This window comes from Dromaius novaehollandiae, chromosome 4, assembly GCF_036370855.1.
Source record: "Dromaius novaehollandiae isolate bDroNov1 chromosome 4, bDroNov1.hap1, whole genome shotgun sequence".
Taxonomy (NCBI): Eukaryota; Metazoa; Chordata; class Aves; order Casuariiformes; family Dromaiidae; genus Dromaius; species Dromaius novaehollandiae.
Genome location: NC_088101.1, coordinates 13,203,250 through 13,224,029, shown reverse-complemented (window position 1 = coordinate 13,224,029; position 20,780 = coordinate 13,203,250). Strand labels below are relative to the sequence as shown.

At 42.2% G+C, this 20,780-nt stretch overlaps 1 protein-coding gene across 1 annotated transcript in view; it reads right to left on the bottom strand.

The window, feature by feature from the left end:
• FRAS1 (Fraser extracellular matrix complex subunit 1) overlaps positions 1 to 20,780 on the bottom strand; it is a 194,287-nt gene that overhangs the window by 58,307 nt on the left and 115,200 nt on the right. Inside the window, exons 22-28 of the mRNA XM_064510451.1 lie at positions 18,213 to 18,359; positions 16,540 to 16,680; positions 16,172 to 16,312; positions 15,434 to 15,574; positions 14,498 to 14,768; positions 13,203 to 13,287; positions 10,252 to 10,578 (exon numbers count right to left, since the gene is read on the bottom strand). Of these exons, the coding sequence (XP_064366521.1) occupies positions 10,252 to 10,578; positions 13,203 to 13,287; positions 14,498 to 14,768; positions 15,434 to 15,574; positions 16,172 to 16,312; positions 16,540 to 16,680; positions 18,213 to 18,359 (1,253 nt within the window). The remainder of the gene's footprint in view (positions 1 to 10,251; positions 10,579 to 13,202; positions 13,288 to 14,497; positions 14,769 to 15,433; positions 15,575 to 16,171; positions 16,313 to 16,539; positions 16,681 to 18,212; positions 18,360 to 20,780) is intronic.

Below are 20,780 nucleotides of genomic sequence, written 5' to 3'. Positions count from 1 at the left end.
CGTAATCTTTTTATATACACAAGTTATTGCCTGATCTGAATGCTCACCCCATGTTCAGCAAAACAGCTAGACTCGCATTAAATTTTTTTACTGGTGCCTGAGTACATAGTTGGCAAACATGCGAATCAATTAATTGCTCAGGAAAGGCATTTTCAGAGTGCCCGGAGGCTAACATCCTCCCTGCTCAATGCTTCGGGCAAGACACATTGCCTTGCAGTATCTTTGAAACCTTCCCTAGACGAATCTGCCCGAGCAGTCCAAGGACAGTTCAGCCTTTAGAGCCATGCACACTTGTGTCATCCCACCGCAATTGGCAATGAGTGTGCTCCACAGAGCAGCTGTGGAAGCGGTGGATAGGTTTGGTAGATTGGGTACATTCTCGAAGACCGCAGGCTTTCACAAAGTGAACTGAGACTACCTGCCCATTTGACAAGAGCTAGGACACACACCTGAAATAAGCCTCTTCTGTCCTTCTCCTGCATTCAGCTCAGCCCCTCAGAAAGCAAACGGTTCCATATCCCATTAGCAATGAACACATCGCGTGCAAGTAGGCTTGACCTCCTTTCATTGTACTGCAAGGCCTGGGACCATATTTTCTAGGACATGGGCTCACTCATCCCCATTGGAGCACCACTGGTGGGAAAGCAAGTTTTCCATCAAAAAAGAAGCACCAGCAGGTCTCAGATTAACTTCACAGAAATTGCAATTGTTAGAGAACATCAAAAGAAATATACAGCAGTGCAAAACATTATTAAGAGCTCTCAAAATAGAGGCCAACTGTTCAGGCTGCAGTATATCAAATGAAGCATTTGGACAGGGGCAAATGTGGAAAATCATGCTGTCAGCAGCCAAAGGGACTTAAAAAAACACCTTGCAGAAAACAAGGCACACTCATTGCAAGCAAACAAATCCCTCTAATCCATAACACTTGAAAGGTTATGTTCTCCCTCCTTTTATGTTTTTGCACTCACACTGCAGTGCTTCTACAGATTAATGTCTTAAAATTATATTCTCTTAGCCCAGTAAAAAGGAATCTTAGAAATGTCCTTTCCCACCAGCACATATTATATAAAACCATTCAGCAGTATACTATAAGAAGCTCCATGTACTTAGGTAGGTAATCCGGGTTTAGAAACCAAACCCCAAACCCGCACACCTCCAGCCAGGGTCGTACCGGGCTCTTCAACAGTCTTTGGATGAAAACTAGGAGAAGAAAAATGTGTCTTTGCATGTGCGTCTCAACAGCATCTTTTCAGAAATAAACCCTGCATCCATTTCATCTCCCAAGGCTACTGCAAAGAGACGATAATGAGGATGAGGCAGGAGCTGGGTGGCTGCCAGCTCCACCCTCACACTAAATGCTGCTCTGCTCTCACCTCTATCACTGCTTTCATTCTTCTCCATAGCGGACTGCTGTACAGAGAGACTTGGAAAGATAATGAAAGACAAGAGAGTGCAAAATTGGCTAGTGAAAGAAACTATACTCAGCAATTCACCCTCATTGGCATTAACAACAAGAACCTGCCTAATCAATAGCAGAAAAAAAAAAGTGCTAAAACCGAGTGGTTTCCAAGCATTTTATAGTCCTCCTCATCTCATCCAGGCTCCTGAGGGCCACATAAGTAATCTGGGTAAGGAAACCACAGGCGGGGCTGCTCTCATTCCAGGAGTCTGAATAACTCCGCGCCAGCCTTCTAAGCAACCCCGTTTTGATTTCCAGACTGATGTGTGAGTCATACCACTAATTATCATTAATTACTACTTTTGCTTCAAGAGCACCCACAGGGTCCAAACGAGATCAGTCCCTCCTTGTGCTAGCTACATACAGACGCACACAGTGCTTGTAAACCTTCCTTAAAATTCTCAGGCCCAAGGAGCTAAGCTAGACATTGTTACAAGACAACCCTGAGAAGCTCAGAAAGAATGTTTGAAGTAGGTAGATTTGGATAACTTCTATCTTAGATAGAATTTATTTAGCATGAGTAGCCGCACACTTGCTTAGCATAAGTAGCTAAATTTGCTGAAGCCTTAGGCCGTGCTCCTAGTTCATTAAGAAAAGGCCTCAGAGCTGGTGCAGGCTGGAGAGATAAGGGAGTTACAAGCAGTCTGCATTCCTGTGCCCCACTCTCCAGAAGGGAGGATGCCAAGGCTGAGAAATAAGGCCTGTTTGGGCGCCAAGACCTTGGGAAGTAAAAAGCTTCCTCTCACTGTTAAAACAGTGATGATTAAGGGGTCTGGATTATGTCTTCTTCCTCAGGGCCTTGGAAGATAACACCTACTGACCCAGCTGGGGCAGTGTTAATTAATTGATCAGAACCTTGAGAAGCAGGGGTGGGACCCAGGGAAATGTGAAGAAATCATTAACCAATCAGTGTAGAAGAGGAAGGAAGTCACAAATATGGCAATAAGAGGAAGGAAGTCACAAATATGGCAAATTTGATTGTATAAATGCTACCTGAAAAGTTGGGGGGGTGTGCTTGATTTGTGGGAAACCACCGAGCACCCAGGCTTGCGCAACTCTGAAATAAATAAATAAATGTCTCTCCTGAGTGTGTAATTATTGGCTCATTGCACACCGGGCAACGAATCCGCTTTTCGGACAACAGTTTTCTGGCGACCCAGATGGGACCTCGCTGTAAAGCCTTGCCCGGATCGTCTTGCCAGTTCCGGCGGGGAGACACTGCTCATCGGACTCCAGCGCGCACCGACCGTTTTGTTCGGGGACTCCGTGAGCACCCTCCCCGGTCGGAACAGGTAAGCGACTCAAAGGTGCAACGCAGTAATTATTAAGAGACATTGCATAAAGGGTATGATACAAGGGTAATTGGTTGTGGTAACCAAAGGTAAGCTTTGTACACGTTTGGACAGTGACGACTGGAGTGTACGAAAGCGTAATTGGTAAGAACGTTCTTTTAAGGGTGGTAATATGGGAACAGGACAATCTGTGGGGGTATCCTCCTGTTCTCCTTTAGGATGCATCCTGAAACATTGGAGAAAGTTTGGTGGGAATCCTTTAACAAGGAGAAAATTAAAGGAATACTGTACTCAGTGGTGGCCAATGTATAAACTGGAGGATGAGGAAAAATGGCCAGAAATGGGAACGCTAAACTATAATACAATCTTGCAACTTATGTTGTTTTGCAGAAGACAGAACAAATGGGATGAGGTCCCATATGTAGATTTGTTCTTCTCTCTGAGAAATGATCATGAAACTAGAAAAAAAATGTAAGCTGTTGATCTCTGATTCAAATGTGTTAATGATGATGGGAAACAAAGAGAAAATGTCTCGGTGTTGCTCTGCTTGTAGCATTGGGAAAAGATGTTTAAAAGCGGGTGATGAGGAAGAGGATGTACAATTATTGGTCTCTCCTGAAAGAGATCAAGATAGTGTTAATAGCAGAAATAAGGGAAGTGAGGCATGTAGCCCGATTGCAGGCAGAACTCGGGCTACTCGGGCTCAACAAAATCCCGTGATTCAGGCCCTGCTGCGTCAAGCAGTCGGACCAGACGGGATGCCTGTGTATGTGAAGGTCCCTTTGTCAACTACAGATTTAATGAATTGGAAGGAGTCTGCCGGGTCGTACCGAGAAAATCCAGAAAAGATGTATCAATCCTTTAAAATGATAATTGAAAATCATAATCCAGATTGGCAGGATTTACAGGTGCTTTTAAATACTTTGCTTTCACCTGAGGAGAAAAGAATGGTATTAGATAAAGCTCAAGAGGAAAATGAAAGGCAAAATGCCAGAGACGGACCAGACCGTTTTATGCCGACCCGGGAACCGGGTTGGGATCAAAACACAGGGGCAGGCAGGTTAATGACTAAACAGTACCAACAGTTAATATTATATGGGGTAAAGCATGGAGTACCTAGGCCCAAAAATATTGCAAAACTATATCAAGTCACACAGGGTAAGAATGAGGATCCCTTGGCATTTTACGAGCGGTTATGTGAAACTGCCCGAAAATGGACAGACTTGGATCCCGAGGACGAAGCAAATAAAATGACTTTTACTACATTATTTGTAGGACAGTCAGCAACAGATATAAGGAGAAAGCTTCAGAAAGTAGATGGTATGTCGGGGATGTCAATATCGCAATTAATAGAAATTGCATATAAGGTGTACAATAACAGGGAAGAAGTGGAGAGAAAGGAAAAACAAAAGGAGAAACTGAAAGATAAGAGGCAAAATGCTGCAATCTTGGCAGCTGCATTTGCCCAAGCATAAACTCCCTCTCAGGGAAGGAGTTTTCCGAAAGGACAAGGACGTAGAAGAGGGTATAGAGTAAGAGGGAATTTGGGAGATGGAATTCCGCTAAGGAGAGATCAGTGTGCAATTTGCAGGGGGAAGGGGCACTGGAAAAATGAGTGCCCGAAGAGACAAACAGATCATTGGAAACCTCAGTCTGCATCTGTTCCAGAGGCAGATTTGCTCGTGTTCGGTACAGAGGATTCAGACTGACGGGGACCGGGGGTTGAGGAACTGGATTCCCCAGCCGAACCCCTGGTTTCAGTAAAGCTGGGGAACGAAACAGTTAAATTTTTAGTAGACACTGGAGCAGCATACTCAGTACTAAATAGCTGTAAGGGACCAATGAGTAAATTCTCTATGCCAGTAATTGGGGCCACGGGAAAGCGAGAGGTCAAACCTTTCTGTCAACCAATTAAATGTGAAATAGGAAATAAAGTGTTAACACATGAATTCTTATACATGCCAGAATGCCCATTACCCCTAATGGGGAGGGATTTACTGAATAAACTGGGGGCACAGATAACCTTTGATCAAAACAAAGTTAAGGTGCACATTCCACAAAGTAACGCCTGGAAGGCACAAGCATATATGTTGCAGAAAGCACTGGATTCCGAACAGGTGGAGGATGGACCAAGCGAAATTCCCTCTGAAGTAATGGACGCAGTAATCCCTTTTGTGTGGGCAACGGAGAAATCTGGAAGAGCCAGATGTGCAGAACTGGTAAAGGTGGAATTAAAACAAGGAGCTAAACCGGTAAGGCGAAAACAGTATCCCATGAAGTTAGAGGCCCGTGTTGGACTGGAGCCTATGATTAATAATTTCTTAAAGTATAGACTGTTGCGAGAATGTCAATCCGAGTACAATACTCCAATCCTGCCTGTAAAAAAACCTTTATGTACATGAGAGAGGGCACCAGGCTTTGGGAGTGCTTGTACAGACTTTAGGAAATTGGAAAATACCTGTGGCTTACTTTTCAAGACAGCTGGATAAAGTGAGTGCAGGGTGGCCAGGATGCCTCAGAGCAGTTGCAGCTGCTGTGCTGTTAATACAAGAGGCACGAAAATTGACGTTGGGACAAAAAGTGACTGTTTATGTGCCACATGCTGTTGCAGCAGTTTTAGAACAAAAAGGGCATCACTGGTTATCCCCGAGTAGGATGGTGCAGTACCAGGCAGTGATACTTGAGCAAGAAGATGTAACCATGAAGGTGTCTAATACCCTTAATCCGGCATCTTTATTACCATTTCATGAAGAGGGGAGGTTGGCTCATGACTGTCTGCAAACTATTGAGCGAGTATATTCCAGCCGTCCAGATTTGAGAGATGTTCCATTGCAGAATCCAGACTGCGAATTATTTACCAATGGGAGCAGATTTATAATAAAGGGAGAAAGAAGGGCTGGATACGCTGTTGTCACTTTGGAAGGAGAAATCGAAGCAAGATCACTACCAGCAAATACATCAGCCCAGAAAGCAGAACTGATTGCTTTAGCCCGGGCTCTGGAATTATCAGAGGGAAAATGGACTAATGTGTTTCAGAAGAAGCCCCCCCCAGGGGAATTAAAAAGGGGCTTCATGCCTGGGGATTACTGGCAAATTGATTTTTCTGAATTACCAAAATGTAATGGATATAAATATTTGTTGGTGATTGTTGACACCTTTTCAGGATGGCCTGAAGCTTTCCCGTGCCGTACCAATAAGGCCAGGGAGGTAGTAAAAATGTTATTAAAAGAAATTATACCAAGATTTGGGGTATCAGAAGGGTTTTCTTCAGATAGAGGACCTCATTTTATAGCAGAAATAGTACAGCAAATCTCAAAAATACTACAAATTAAATGGGACTTACATACCCCCTGGAGGCCACAATCCAGTGGAAAAGTGGAAAGAATGAATCAAACAATTAAGAGACAGGTAGGAAAATTGTGTCAGGAGACTCAGATGAAATGGACTGATGTTTTACCTCTGGCATTATTAAGAATCAGAATAACCCCAAGGGTTAGGGAGAAAGTTAGTCCATTTGAGATTCTGTATGGTAAACCTTACACTGTAAATTTAACTGGAAATGAAATTCAAATGCACGTTAAGGGCGATCAAATTTTAAGTGATTATCTCTTGTCTATGGCAAAGGTTCTTACTTCTCTCCGTAGGTACATCCAGTTAAGATCTCCTGTACTTTTAGATTCACCTGTACATTCATTCCAGCCAGGAGATCAAGTGTATCTTCGGACCTGGAAGGACGAGCCATTGGTAGAAAAGTGGAGGGGACCGTATCTTGTACTGCTAACAACAAATACTGCTGTGAAACTGCAGGGAATTGATTCCTGGATCCACTACACCCGAGTGAAAGCAGTACCTCGAGAGACGTGGAAAGCTGAACAAGTTCAACCTCTAAAGTTAAAAATACATAAAGATATATGAGTTGTATTGGAAGCGAATCGGTTTTAAATTTAGATTGTATTCAGGAAAGAATTGCTTTAATCTGTTTGTTAGGAATAGGGTTAATATTGTTGTTACGGTATCTATGGTATCTGTGTAAAAATGATGTTCTCCCAAATAACCAGGGGAGAAATGTGGTGGTTAGTTTTTCTAAGTTACCTGAGCCAAACAATTAAAGGGAATCAGGAAGGATTTTGGAGCCATAATCTCCATTTGGAAGTAATTATGAAATCTATGAAGATAATTAACCAGAAGGATTGCTGGGTGTGTACCCACTTCCCTGAACATTCCAACAAGGGCTTCCCCCTAATTGGAGTGCCTCTTAATTTTTCCTTTATGGAATTTATGAGGCAGATAAGAAATGATAGTGATCAAACGAAATATAATGAAACAACCGAACAGGAATGGGAAGTCCAGAGTGTGACAGGAGATTATTACCAATGTATCCGAAGATGTAATAATAGTAATAGATGGTGGGAAAAAAAACTGTACCCTATGGAAAGCAACCGATCAACTGTACTGGAGCCATTAAGGTGGGAGGTTATAAAAATTGCTCTCATATACCTGAAATAGGTTATAAGTGGCCAAGTAAGGAACTAAATGGGTGGCATGTTCCGAAAGGTAGTGGATGGTATTGGTTGTGTGGGAACAAGGCACGAAAAGTGCTACCTCCTAATTGGTCAGGGGCATGTACTTTAGGGGCAATAATCCCTAATGTTACTATAAGAAAAGAACTGAGTAATAAATATCAAAAATCCTGGCTAAGAACATTCATGAGGAGACAAAAGAGGGTCAATAATCCTTTAATAGATCGACCTACTAGGTTTCAGTCATTTGTAAGGTGGCTGTTTCCACAATTGGGAGTGAGTGAACTTGAAAAAGCAATAGTAAATATTTCAGCAGTTATTGAAAAAATAGGGAATAAAACCTCTGATGCCATTGCAGCTTTACAAGAGGAGGTTTCAGAAATTGCTAAAATAAGTACCCAAAACCGAATGGCTCTAGATATGTTATTGGCATCTCAGGGAGGAGTATGTACAGTAATAAATACTAGTTGCTGTGTATATGTGGATCAAAGCGGGAGAATTTCTACTGATCTAAATGAAATCTGGAAGCAGACTGAAATCTTACATGAGGTTCAGAAAGATGATACTTCTTTCGGATTTGAAGAAATATGGAAATGGTTGACTTCCTGGTTCCCTGATGTGAGCTCATGGGTTAAAAAATGTTTAATAATTTTAGGATTGGTGTTAGTAGTTTTTGTATGCGTTTATGTAGTGATTCAATGTATTTCTAAGTGTTATATGAAACTAATATGGGAAAGATTTTAAAAGAGTGAGACTAATATGAAAATGATCATGTAAGTCTCAAAGGGGGGAATTGTTACAAGACAACCCTGAGAAGCTCAGAAAGAATGTTTGAAGTAGGTAGATTTGGATAACTTCTATCTTAGATAGAATTTATTTAGCATGAGTAGCCGCACACTTGCTTAGCATAAGTAGCTAAATTTGCTGAAGCCTTAGGCCGTGCTCCTAGTTCATTAAGAAAAGGCCTCAGAGCTGGTGCAGGCTGGAGAGATAAGGGAGTTACAAGCAGTCTGCATTCCTGTGCCCCACTCTCCAGAAGGGAGGATGCCAAGGCTGAGAAATAAGGCCTGTTTGGGCGCCAAGACCTTGGGAAGTAAAAAGCTTCCTCTCACTGTTAAAACAGTGATGATTAAGGGGTCTGGATTATGTCTTCTTCCTCAGGGCCTTGGAAGATAACACCTACTGACCCAGCTGGGGCAGTGTTAATTAATTGATCAGAACCTTGAGAAGCAGGGGTGGGACCCAGGGAAATGTGAAGAAATCATTAACCAATCAGTGTAGAAGAGGAAGGAAGTCACAAATATGGCAATAAGAGGAAGGAAGTCACAAATATGGCAAATTTGATTGTATAAATGCTACCTGAAAAGTTGGGGGGGTGTGCTTGATTTGTGGGAAACCACCGAGCACCCAGGCTTGCGCAACTCTGAAATAAATAAATAAATGTCTCTCCTGAGTGTGTAATTATTGGCTCATTGCACACCGGGCAACGAATCCGCTTTTCGGACAACAACATCTAATACAGCAGAAAAGAAGACAGAAGGGTACTATCATCTCCCTCTTAGCCCCTTTTTACAGAGTGGGTGCACACAAAGATTGTCTAATTCTCAGATCCAGATGCACAAAAAGACTCCAAAAAGTGGACCTCTTCTCTGGTACCTGTATTTTTTTCTTATTCCTCTTTCACATTTACTAAGAGATAAGCAAATTCTCAGGTTTTCTGCATATTTTATTACAATACCACAAAACCAGAACCGATATGCTTGCATGCACTTCAGCAACTTTATTTTTTTGAGAGTCCATCATTCAAATAGTATATATTGCATGCTCTGTTTGGCTGGGGTCTGTTTCAGAAACAAACAAATAAAGCACCACTGTTTCTACGTTCTACTTTCTATCCTATAGAATTTAATACAAAGTGACACTCCATGTCCAAATACAGAAGAGAAGAACCACCATTTTTTAATTATGAACTGCAGTAAAAGCAAGAAACAGAAACTAAAATACTTAACAATAATTGCTGAATGCTAGGTATCTGTGCCTTGTCCCTAAGAAATCTACCAAGCATAAAGAAGCATCAAGTGGAAGATTTCAGTGGAGCAACACTGAGTGAAGAGCTGAGGCCCTGACTTTTGGAGATGTCACCACGGTCAGAGTACCAACGATATGTCTTTATAACCAAGCTGTGTAGTTCATGCAGGTTCCTTTTCCTGCTCCTTCCCTGAGAGCTGTCCATCCTTCATGTGAACCCAGCTCTTCTCACACTGCAGGTCTGACTCCAGAATCCTCATTTGTTGTGTTACATCCTATGACAGAGGAACCTTCTTTTCTCATGGGGGTTTCCTTTCCTTACCTTTCTCCTGACCTCATTTCATTGAACAGTCTAATTGCTATCTGTGAAGTCAGTCCAAATGCTCATTTCAAACCTGGGCAGAAATGGCCCTGTTTCACAAACATATCCACCTGCTGAAGCGGTTCGAATACTGTTGCTTATCTAACACTTGCTCTAGAACCTGAGCACTGTAAATTGCTGACCCAATTCCCTGTTATGTACCTCTTTCGACTTTGGCAGGACTTTGGATTCAGATGCAAGAATTTTAGCGAGCCTCCGTCTCTCACATCATACTCCCGCCAACCCAGTGACTGGTTTTATTACCTCTCTAGCCTTCTCTCCCCCCCCATCCACTCATTCTCAAATTCACTGCCCTTACCAGGCAACCAAACTCTCACCTGTAACTCCAGAAGAACTGTTTATCAAGCAACTGCGGCCCTTGAATTTTCAAGGCTGCACAGTTCAAGCTGAACTGTTCCTGCTGCAAACCAAAAACGCAGGTGACCTGCAAACCTCCATCAATCCACCACTTTCCACTACCTCTGACCAGGGCCCACCAGTAATGCAGGATTTGTGACACCTCAGGGATACAGTGATACTTCTCTAGACTTCTCATTTGCCTGAGAGGATTTATGTCATAGCACATACCTTGGGAGTAATCTTAATGTGGAACAGGATGTTCTGGAAGTGGTACCCATCGTTCACTTGCAAAAGCATCGTGTCATCCCGGCTGTCAGAGTCATCATGCGCATAACGTAGGAATCCCCTGGCAAGGTCATCGAGGTGGAATACGTGGACTGCAGAGGCCGAGTCCCCAGGAGGTTTGACCAGCTGCCCATGGCGTGGGGGCTCTAAAACTATTAGCACTACATCTTGAGGATTGTCACCGTCTCTCATACCCAGCAACACGTCTGTTATAGTTCCAGTTTCCCCTCTGCTGACAAGGAGAGCCTCATTTCTGAGCACATATGGGACCTGAAACACAAAAGCAGCTCTTAGCTGTTTGCTAAACCATAGCAATTTGATGATGATCAAACACTGGAAAGAAAGATGTGGGGTTAAGGAAATTAGTTCATCTCTGAAAACCTCCTCTAAGCAACAGGGAATCACTCTCCACACTTCCTCCCACATGGGCAGATCTAAGAATATCTAGCAATTTAGACTGATTTAATTACATCAGAAGAGGTTTCTCATGCCACAGCAAGCTTACAGCAAGAAAAAACCTCAGGACGTTTATAAAGAAAGCAATTCAGTTATCAGTCAGAGTCTGTACTTCCTTTGCTGTCTGCATGGATAACAGACAAGGGACACAGTTTTGCTCTACTGCTTTCCATGGAAATTCAAATGAAGGTGTGGACCCCAAACATTTTGGAAGGACTACACTTTATGTGTGTATGTCAGCAGGCCCAACTGGAATGCAGACACTTCGGATGTTGAAGACTTACTCGTGTGAATAATAAGTTCAGGGTTGGGGAAGATGGACATACCATATTTTCCAAACGTATAACCTACACCTCTGATAACTTAGACCTCTCTGCTTGAATGCTTGAAATTAAGACCCAGCATAACCTGCACATTCAGGGCATCTGCTTAAAATGGCTTGTAGAGAAGGGAAAACAAAAGTAAAGAACAATACTACACAGCTGTGAGCCAAAGTGAGAGGCAGAAGCTTGAATAATGCTTCTAAGTAAAAATGAGTCAATCGATTAACACCAAAGGATACACTTTTGCTTGTCTGGAACTGATAAAGTCCACCTCAAAGACAGCAAAACAAAAAGTCAGCTTTGATGACTGGGTGTCATCAGCATCATCGCTTACTTATTTTCAAAGACTCCACACAACCTTTTTCACCCAAGAAAGAAAATCAGCTTCAGTCCACATTTCTCAAGGTTCAGACTAGTTCATTAGTACTTCATTGTCGAGAAAGTTGTGAAGATGTTTAAACCTGTAGTCTCTATTGATCTCAATAAACACCATTTACCATCGGTAATACCTTGCCTTGGGAGGGGGGACGATCCTGCAGAGACAAAGTCAAAGCCCTGGGAACGTTCATTGGGGAGCTAACTGCTGCCACCTCACCTACATACAACTGATCAGGATTATTAAGTATTGACAGGCAAAATTCCTATTATTAAACTTCACTTATGTATTCTGGGGCAGTAACTGCAGCTCTTCCTTAGGTGCGTGTCCTACTGAGGTAAACAAGAGATCACACTGAGCAAAGATTTCGGCACCAACCAGAATCAATATACATGCAACAGGATCAAAATCTTGAGTTTGTCTTGTACTAAAGGTCAAACTAGTACTCTTCGAATTTCAAAAGTTATGAAATGGCTCATACAAAATATAACAGTTAAAAGCAACAAAATGCAATTAAAAATAATTATAATTCCTAACCCTGAAGCTACCACTTCTCTAGGACCCCAATATGGAAAGATGTCAAGCACTGCAAAGTCTCAAGATTGGTAGAGAACCACAGAGATTCTGCAACTCAAAAGGAGTTGTTGCCTCTAAGAAACACTAAATGCACTAAATTGGACCCCTCCATCATGGCATGTAGTGAGCAAGTCAGGTCCATTTACACTTAGAGGGACATAATATAGCTTGACTGCAACTGGAAATCTGGCTATCCTTTTTTCTTTTAGTGCTGACTCCCTATTGCCTACAAGCTTGACTCAGTATCCATCCTTACAGTGAAGTAATTTAAGAAATTAAGTTCTTTAACCACTCCAGTGGTGAGTGGGTTTGTGTGTGAAGGTGCTGGTGCCATCCTGTGCTTCATGCTGTCTAGTAGGAACGTAGCCAGCAGCTCAAATCAACGATGAACCTCCGAGGGGATAGGATGATTTTTGATAGGCTGACTTGGGCCCATGAGATAGGCTGGGCTTGAACAACTCACCCTTTCTGTAATGCTGTGCCTCTGCCCTGCATGTATATCTCATGCACCTCTTTATGCTTTGTCTTTTAGAGAGACCAGCTTTGGAAAAGGAGTCCTGTATGTACTGCCTCTATACAACCTCTTGGGAAGGCCACTACATAATACTGCGCTACAGATTTTAAATAACAGTAACGAGACAGGGACACTTGACAGTACCATCAACTTGACTACAGTGTTGAGTAGTTTAAGAGACACACATATGGAGAAAGCGCCACTTGAAATAGCCCGTGCTCATTTAATTCCCAACTGCCCTGGAACAAAGCATTTAAGTAAATGCTCTCAACTGACAAAGCATCCCTACCATAGGGATCAATCATCATTCAATTGCCCTGCAGTAAGAGCCTGAGCAACTAGACCATCTACTGATCCAAAGAATAATTTAAACAGTAGGGACTCCTTAGACCTCACTGATAATTGCTCTATGATTGCACAGCTACAATTTCCCGCACAAGCAAAATTACATGGGCCAGCTTCTTCATTCACTTACCCCAGTCCAATTTTTCCAAATCACTCTCGACTGCCTCGCAACTAAGTGACAGTTGAGTCTAATGTGACCTGAACACCAGCTACTGTTCTAACCAGCTCCTTTGTTATCGCTGCAAGAAACCAGGGCTCCAAAAGGTACAAAAATTGAGGTTGTTTCCAAGCTTTGTTATATTACCTGTGTTGAAAGTGCTTGAATGTTGACCACCTCAGGATGGGAGAAGAACTGTTGATCGCTGACCTTCAAGGAAAACTGCCCTTTCCTAAACAAGTCCCCAAAAACCCCAAAACACAGGATAATATAAATGAATGAAGTGCTCTCACAGGACACAATAATGATAAACTATTATATATTTAGTAAAAATGACTCACATAGTGACAGATGCTTTAGATTAAGTCTTTGCAGTTATGTCTTTATAGGATCTTTTCTGAAGATTCACAACATGTATTAAAATACTGTCATCTCCTTTCAAGTGTGTAATAACATACCCTCATTTCCCTTTAACTAATGTTACCTATACAGATGATTGGTCCAAGATTAAGTGCTGATTCTAAATGTCAGCTAATCTCTGCTAAAGAAAAATGCCATTTACCTGGCTTCAGCACAGCAGTTCCCACTCTTTAGTATCTTTGCTTCCTACTTACTTTTTCAAAATGCCACCCTTGAACAAAACACCTTGAACATAAAGAAACTATTTTTCTCAAGAGAAGATCCTGTTAGCTATTGTGATGATCAGACAGAAAAGAAAAAAGCCTGATACAAAACCACATGCTGCTGCCTTAAGCCTAGTGAGCATTAGCTAATCCTTGGGATCAGAAGGACACTCTGAAAGTCTTATTGAAAATAGGGGGTCAAAGCACACTAATTTTTACAAGCAGAAATCTAGAACAACTCCACTGATTTCAGTCTAGTCCCAAGGTTTTATGGTGATGCAAAGCAAGTGTAAAATTTGGCAGTATGACTGGCTCATTGCCTGTCAGTCAGGGGAAATTTGCTTCCTTGCAATACGCTTACAGTGTGAGCACTGCCAGGTGCTAATCACCTCTAATGGTCCCAAGACACTAACAGAGTGCATGTTGCAGGCAAAATAGCAGTTTATGCTGTAGAGCACCGTGGTGACATTATTTAAGTGTTTTCCTGACAGTATCAAGAAATTGTCGTAAGAGCCAGCACAATATGCCAGTATTTATCACTCAACAAAAGTACACTAAAGACAAGATAGACTTCTGCATCCCCAAAGCACAACAGATTGGCAGCTGGATCACAGTGAAATCTTATTCCATATACAGAAAAGTTTTGCACCATCCTTTATACTATGGCACAGTATCTCTGAAATACAGCGATAATATTTTTAGTAGCAGTGAGACACGCACTTCACCATAAGAACATTTCCAAGTGATAGGGGAATACCTGTTCTCAAGATACGCCCATTTTCTTAAGGCAAGAGTTTAGAAAGAAGTATCACCAGTCACCTGGATTTCTCTTTGCTGTGCACGAAGCGGACTCTGTTCTCCTTCACATCCTTGCAGCTGAAGTGGTCGCCTTTGCTCAGCTGCACCTCTTGGCCATTCGCCACCATCACCAGCTTGCCGTTGGAGGGAGCGCTGTCGACATGGAACAAGAGCTGTCCTGTGTCACCACCCATGTCATTTACGCCTAGTAAGGAAAGGTCTAGGGGCTTTACCCCACCAATCCCTACTGTGAGGGTATTGTTCACTTGGAAACTCAAGTGATGCTTGCCGGCTAAAAAGAAAGAGAAGGGAGAAATATTACTGAACAAATGTTCCTCATTTCACAGCCATGGGCTGTATTAGCATCTTGCCTGTATTTAAAATGTCAATGCCTGTCCCTACCATCTGTTGGATGACAGAGTGCCAAATCCTTCTAATGCCCTGCTCATCATTGACCTGGGTGGACAATCACCATCTCAAGAAGAAAGGCAGACAAACCCAATCCCCACTATGATTTTGAGGGACTTGGGCAACTCACTTCCCATCTTCAGTTCCCACCACCAAAACCAAAAACCAACATACATTGACGCACCCTGCAGATGGACCAGTAAATGTCCATGTACTAACAGGAACACATAAAAGGTAAGTATTACACTTGATTCAATAACATATTTCCCCCAGGACATTTTTTATTGATGCTTTGGATTGATGATAGGGAAAAATATGATGCTGTGACTGAAAAGACCCACACACAACTGGATAATTTCACTTAGAAATCCATGTTCATGCACGTTTATACATTAAAAATGCTGCAGTAAAATAGCTGCCAGCTCTTAGTGGCCAACACGACATTGCGCAAAGCAGTTCCAGAAATGCCACTGAACAAACACTTATCTCTGATCCTAACATTTGCTGGAAGCCTGCCAGTTCAGTTGCCTTATCACAAGAGACACTCACCTTCACACTCTCTGGTCCACACGTTTTCATAGAAACCCTGGCCACAGGCAGAAACACAAATCTTGTTCTTCAGGAAGGTGGTGCTGTCACAGAGGTGGCACCCGCTGTCACTGACACACTCCAAGCATCCATGAGTACAAGCTGAATTGGATGGAAAGCACAACCCCATTGAGATCCTGCAAACAATGCAGCCACTGATGTGCAGAACTGTCCCCGGGACTCATAACAGAAACACCGCTCTTTTTAGTGTCTTACCTATGTGACAAAAATCACGAAAAAGAAGGGCCAGTTTTGATTAAAGAGCTTTTGAGAAGTTCCTTCCTTGTTTGACCAGTACTTTCCATGGACTACAGAGAAACCGAAACAATCTTCCAAATGGAAGAAGCATGTTTAAGTTCTACCAATTTAAAAAAAACTCTCCAAAAAGATATTCTAGTCCCACACAGCTTGTTAACCCACAAATACAACCGAAACCTTTCAAACAGTGTGTTTTTATTACTGGTTATCCATGGTTAGCTATCTACACTGAATCTCATTCATCCTGAATTAGGCATGTCTGAATGCACATGCTGCCTCTTCTTTAATTCTCAAGTTGACTGCACCATCTTGACAATGAGTTTAACACAGCGTCAGAAGCGCTTCCTCTTTGCCCAAACTTTTCAGAGAGAGAAAGCAGCATACAGAACATAGACTACAACCCCCCATCCCTCTCCACCACCTGACTCCCATTTTGCTTACCTGTGCATTTTCGTTGTGCACTGTCTGCATAATATCGCCTCCCACAATCGAGAACACAATGAGTGTCCAAGAGGAAAAACGAGGCTTCACAAAGGCTGCACTCATCTGGTTGGTGACACTGAAGACAGTGTTCATCACACCCTAAAAGCCATGTATAAAGAGTTCAGCACAACTCCACCTCCCGCTGCTTCCTGCACTGTGCTGTCACCCTGCTAGGAACCAGAGCTCTGCTGCACGTGTGTGCTGGCAGGCAGCGAGAGATCTGAGGTGAGAGTATGCCTTCTGAATGCAAGATAGGCACAAATTGGAGACAAGTGGGGTAACATGTTGGTAGCAGTGATTAGAAGCAATGCTTGAGAAGAACTCACTCTGGCACGTGTCTGACTCCTTGTAGAAAGCAAAGGGGCACTGTTCCACGCAAGCTCCTTGATGGAGAACGTAGCCATCCATGCACTGCAGGCAGTCGGTCCTCTGGGGGCCTTTACAAGCATTACAGCTCCAGTCACACTCTGAAAGAAAAGAATTTAATGTAGGGCAGCCCTCTCCAGGGTGCACAGCTCACCCTGTGCAAATGCCTAGCACAGTGGGACCTATGAGCTATGGGAAGATAAGCCCAAACAGCAAAGAGCAAAGAAAGAACTGTTTAAGAGGTACTAAAAAAAAGAAAGTATGATTTGTACTGAGTGACTTCTTACAACATAAGATACAACCTTTCTTTTCCACCTCTTGGACTTAGCATGCCCTATGTCAGATTCAAGCAGGCTTAGCTCTTGTTCAGCATTCAGACCCCCATAACAGTGGTGCAGCTTTGTAGCCTGTAAAGCCTGATTTTACCCTGGAAGTGCCAACGTTCCTTCTCTGCCAAAACTGAGTTTATTGTTCATTAACAATTATCCAGCCCACTCCATCAATCTCATCCCTTTCAAACGCAGTGCATTCTGGGATCCCAAATGCTTTTCTAATCACTCTGACCACATGAGAATGAAATCACTGTCCCTTGCCATCCAAATGCCCCTCTGAGAAGTCCACTGGCCAGAAACACACCGGATAGAGCTGGGATCACATATGCCTTCAGATGCCCTTGCACTATTCCCCCTCAGTCTTCAGCAGAGTCCCACTGTACACGTGTGTCCAAGGACTATTCACGTTGCCAATGCTACTGTTTGTAATTTGGCGGCACTTAGAGGGCCTGAATCAGCAATTAGTAACAAAAAACTTGGCTGATGAGACAGACAAATGGCCAAGGAGAAGAGAGAGTAAAGAACCACTCAGAGAGGTGAGCTGAACTACTCCAGGCCATACAGCATGTCCAAGGCAAAGCGAGGACAGGAGCCCTGCCTCGTTCCAGCACCCTAAATGCTACATCTTGTCACCTCTCTGAAGTACTGTGATGTTAAGGGGACTGATATGACTTAGTTAAGCTAGGTTCAGGTACTGAGAGAGCCAGGAAAAAATGAACACTGAACAACAAATCACTTGTATTAAATCCTCAGGTGGTGGTATTCTGCAATAAAGCCACATTATCCTCACTTATTTCCATTATGGAACACTCGCCTTGGGAGTTCTGGAAATCTTTCAAGTCATGTGTCTTTTAAATCACTCTCAAATGTTGTTATTGCAGTCATCCAGTGATGCAGTATTTAATAAGTCAAAGAGAAGCAGGTAAGTACACAAGGCCCTACAAGCACTTTTAAAAGAAGAGCCTGGTAAGCTCACTCGTTATTCAGCTGACCCATGACTAAATGAATTGCAGGACCTGACCCTTGAAAAGTTTGCTGTCTCACTTACTAAATCATTTACAAGAGACGGATTTGCAATAATCTTGTTTTTCACTGAAAGGCTGAAGTATGTGACAGCAGACTGCTGAAAAAGAGGAAAACTGTAAAAACCTCCCAAGTGGTCTGTTACTAAACAACTGCCTCCTTCACACATGCTTTTTATAGCAGGCCACCTGTACAGATCATGCTGCAGTAGAACAGATTATTAGCCAAGTTAGTCACAATTATTATTTTTTTCTTTAAGCCAGAAATGTATTTTTCACCTCTGCACGTCTTGGTGGAAAAATCAAGATAATACTGCTGAGCACAGCTTTCGTACTGGCATTCTCCAAACAACAGGACCTTAGCTGGATCTCTGCAAGACGTACAGCCTGTGGCTGACTCACAGCTCAGACACTGGCTGTTGCAAGCTGTGGAAAGACAAAGAAAATAACTGTAATTATTGATGTACCAGCCAACTGTACAAGTAAAAATGATTTTTTCCTGTAGCTTCTCTACTCCAGGTCCTCTCTGAGACACACCTGTGGAGACTTCAGTTTCCACTTCTTGCATCCCTCCTGACAACTTCAAAAATGTTAAAAGTGTCCCTCGATTTGAAAAAGACTTCTACATCTCCTCATAGAACTTTTAACATTGCTCCTAAGTGCTTAAGAGAAGAAGCCAATAGGATCGGTCATGCTGCTGCTTTCTCTCCTCTGCAAAGGCCAGGATAACAGATGGAACTTGAATTCAGATCTCCAAATAAGAGCTCTCCTTGTCTCTGTTTTTGTTGTTATCTTTAAGCATCCTATGTTCCAAATGATTACAGCTTTAAGTCATGAAGACACACATTTAGAGACCATAATGTACTGCTACAATCAAGTTAACAACCCTTAGGGGAAGCGAAGGACCCTGAATTTCACCTATTGTTTCCTATTTCTGCAGTTGGACACAGTTTGAAATTTTGGAGTTCTAGGAAGCAAATAAAGAGGCCAGGAAAAAAAAATGCAGGAATTATTGAATCTAGGATCAAAGTCCAGAGGTTCAGAATATTTCAACTCACCTCTTTGGTGCCCAGGGTCTGAACTTCTCAGGAGGTTATATTAACAACCAAGTGATGTCAGAGCTCTTAGCTAATTCACAGCAGCAGGTTTAATAGTACCATGAAGGACTGAAAAATATTTCCTAGCACTCTGCCCCTATGCACTGAAAGCCTACTCTGATAGTGCTGAGACAAAACTTTACAAAAATAATCAATCATTTCCGAAGGTTCACAGCACATCGCAACTGCTTGTGGACAAAACTCATGGAGATTCACATGTCTGCTTTACACAGACAACTGTAATCGCCATGCTGGCAAATACTGCAATGGCAAGTGTAAAAGGACTGTCAGATACCTAACCAAGTACCGGTGAGCATTGCTAACTCCATATGCAATCAGAATTTTTGCCCAAACCCAATTCTGTACTTATGATAAATCAGGCAAGTTCTGAAGACCCAAACCCAAGCATTTAAACTAAAGAATAAAGCTTAGCTGACCATTTTTAATGAAAAAACAAAACAAAACCTCTTACAGGATTTAACACAGCTACAGTGCAGATATTAAATAGAGATATGCTATTTGTGGAAATTCATTTCCATTAGTTATACGCTATTTGTGGAAATTCATTTCCCTCTGCTTTTAATTCAAGGTTGAGTTTTACAATCACAAACCTCAAAATAAAGAAACACAGCTGAAAACACCCACATTGCTCTTGTTGAAACCCAGTCCAATGTGCCCTTCAAAACAATTACTTGTTTTATCTCTTCTCATCTCATCTCAAGAATGTCACAGAAGACCTCTATTTTGTTGAGGTACAAATGAATTTCTAACAAAATGTTTACTTAAAAGAATCCAGCAATCTTTTTCAGGTGCTCTAGGGCCAGTCTCATTTCACCTAACTTCAGAATATTACATGGAATAATTACTATTCATAAAGTGCTATGAAAAGCCAACTATTAAAAGTATGGACAACATACCACATGAAGTGAAAATATACAGAATACAAGTTACCCAAAGAGGCATTCCTGAACAGTAAGCAAAAACTACATTTGAAAACAATCACATTTGTTTGTTTTATCAGCATGACTCCATATCTACATTTTTAAATCCGAGAAAAGCTTGTTAAGCTTTGCACTGTTCCTCAGCCAGTATGTCAGTGACCTTAAAAATATCTCTGAGAGCACATGTATGCACTCAGTATCTCTCTGAACTCCATTCCAAACCTGAGTTCTTCAAAAGCGCAATGTGACTCAAGAAAACATTGAAGAGAGACCAAATTTCTCAGCCTAACAACCAACCTCTGATTAAACAAACTTCATTAACTCTAAGCAGTAGTTTTGCAGCAGCCTGGGACAGTTTATATCTACATGGCTTATCAGCAGTACTTCACTTGAAAAGGCACAAGTGACAATTGGAATGACAAAAATCCATTGCACCAACACACTTTGCCTTAAGCCTCCTGCCACAAGGATTACATACACTTCTTAAAAAGCCATTTGCCAGCTAGGAGATTAGAAATGTCTCCTTGTAGTGAGTTTGCTTGCAAAAATCTATTTGCATTTGAGCTACTAAACCAAATTCAGGAAGGGCGCAGTTCTCAGGAACATTCCACTTCTACCAAGATATCCTGAGGGGGCCTATCAGTAGGAAAGTTTTCATTAGGAAAGGGCATTTTCCTTAGGAAGGGGGCTATTCTGGAGTAGTGATAAGAGAATCCATACAGCAGGAGGGAACAGTGAACATCTTGTAGAGCTAGTATGAAACTAGGCTGGACAGTGAGAATCCTTTGATTCTGTTTTCTTATTCCTTT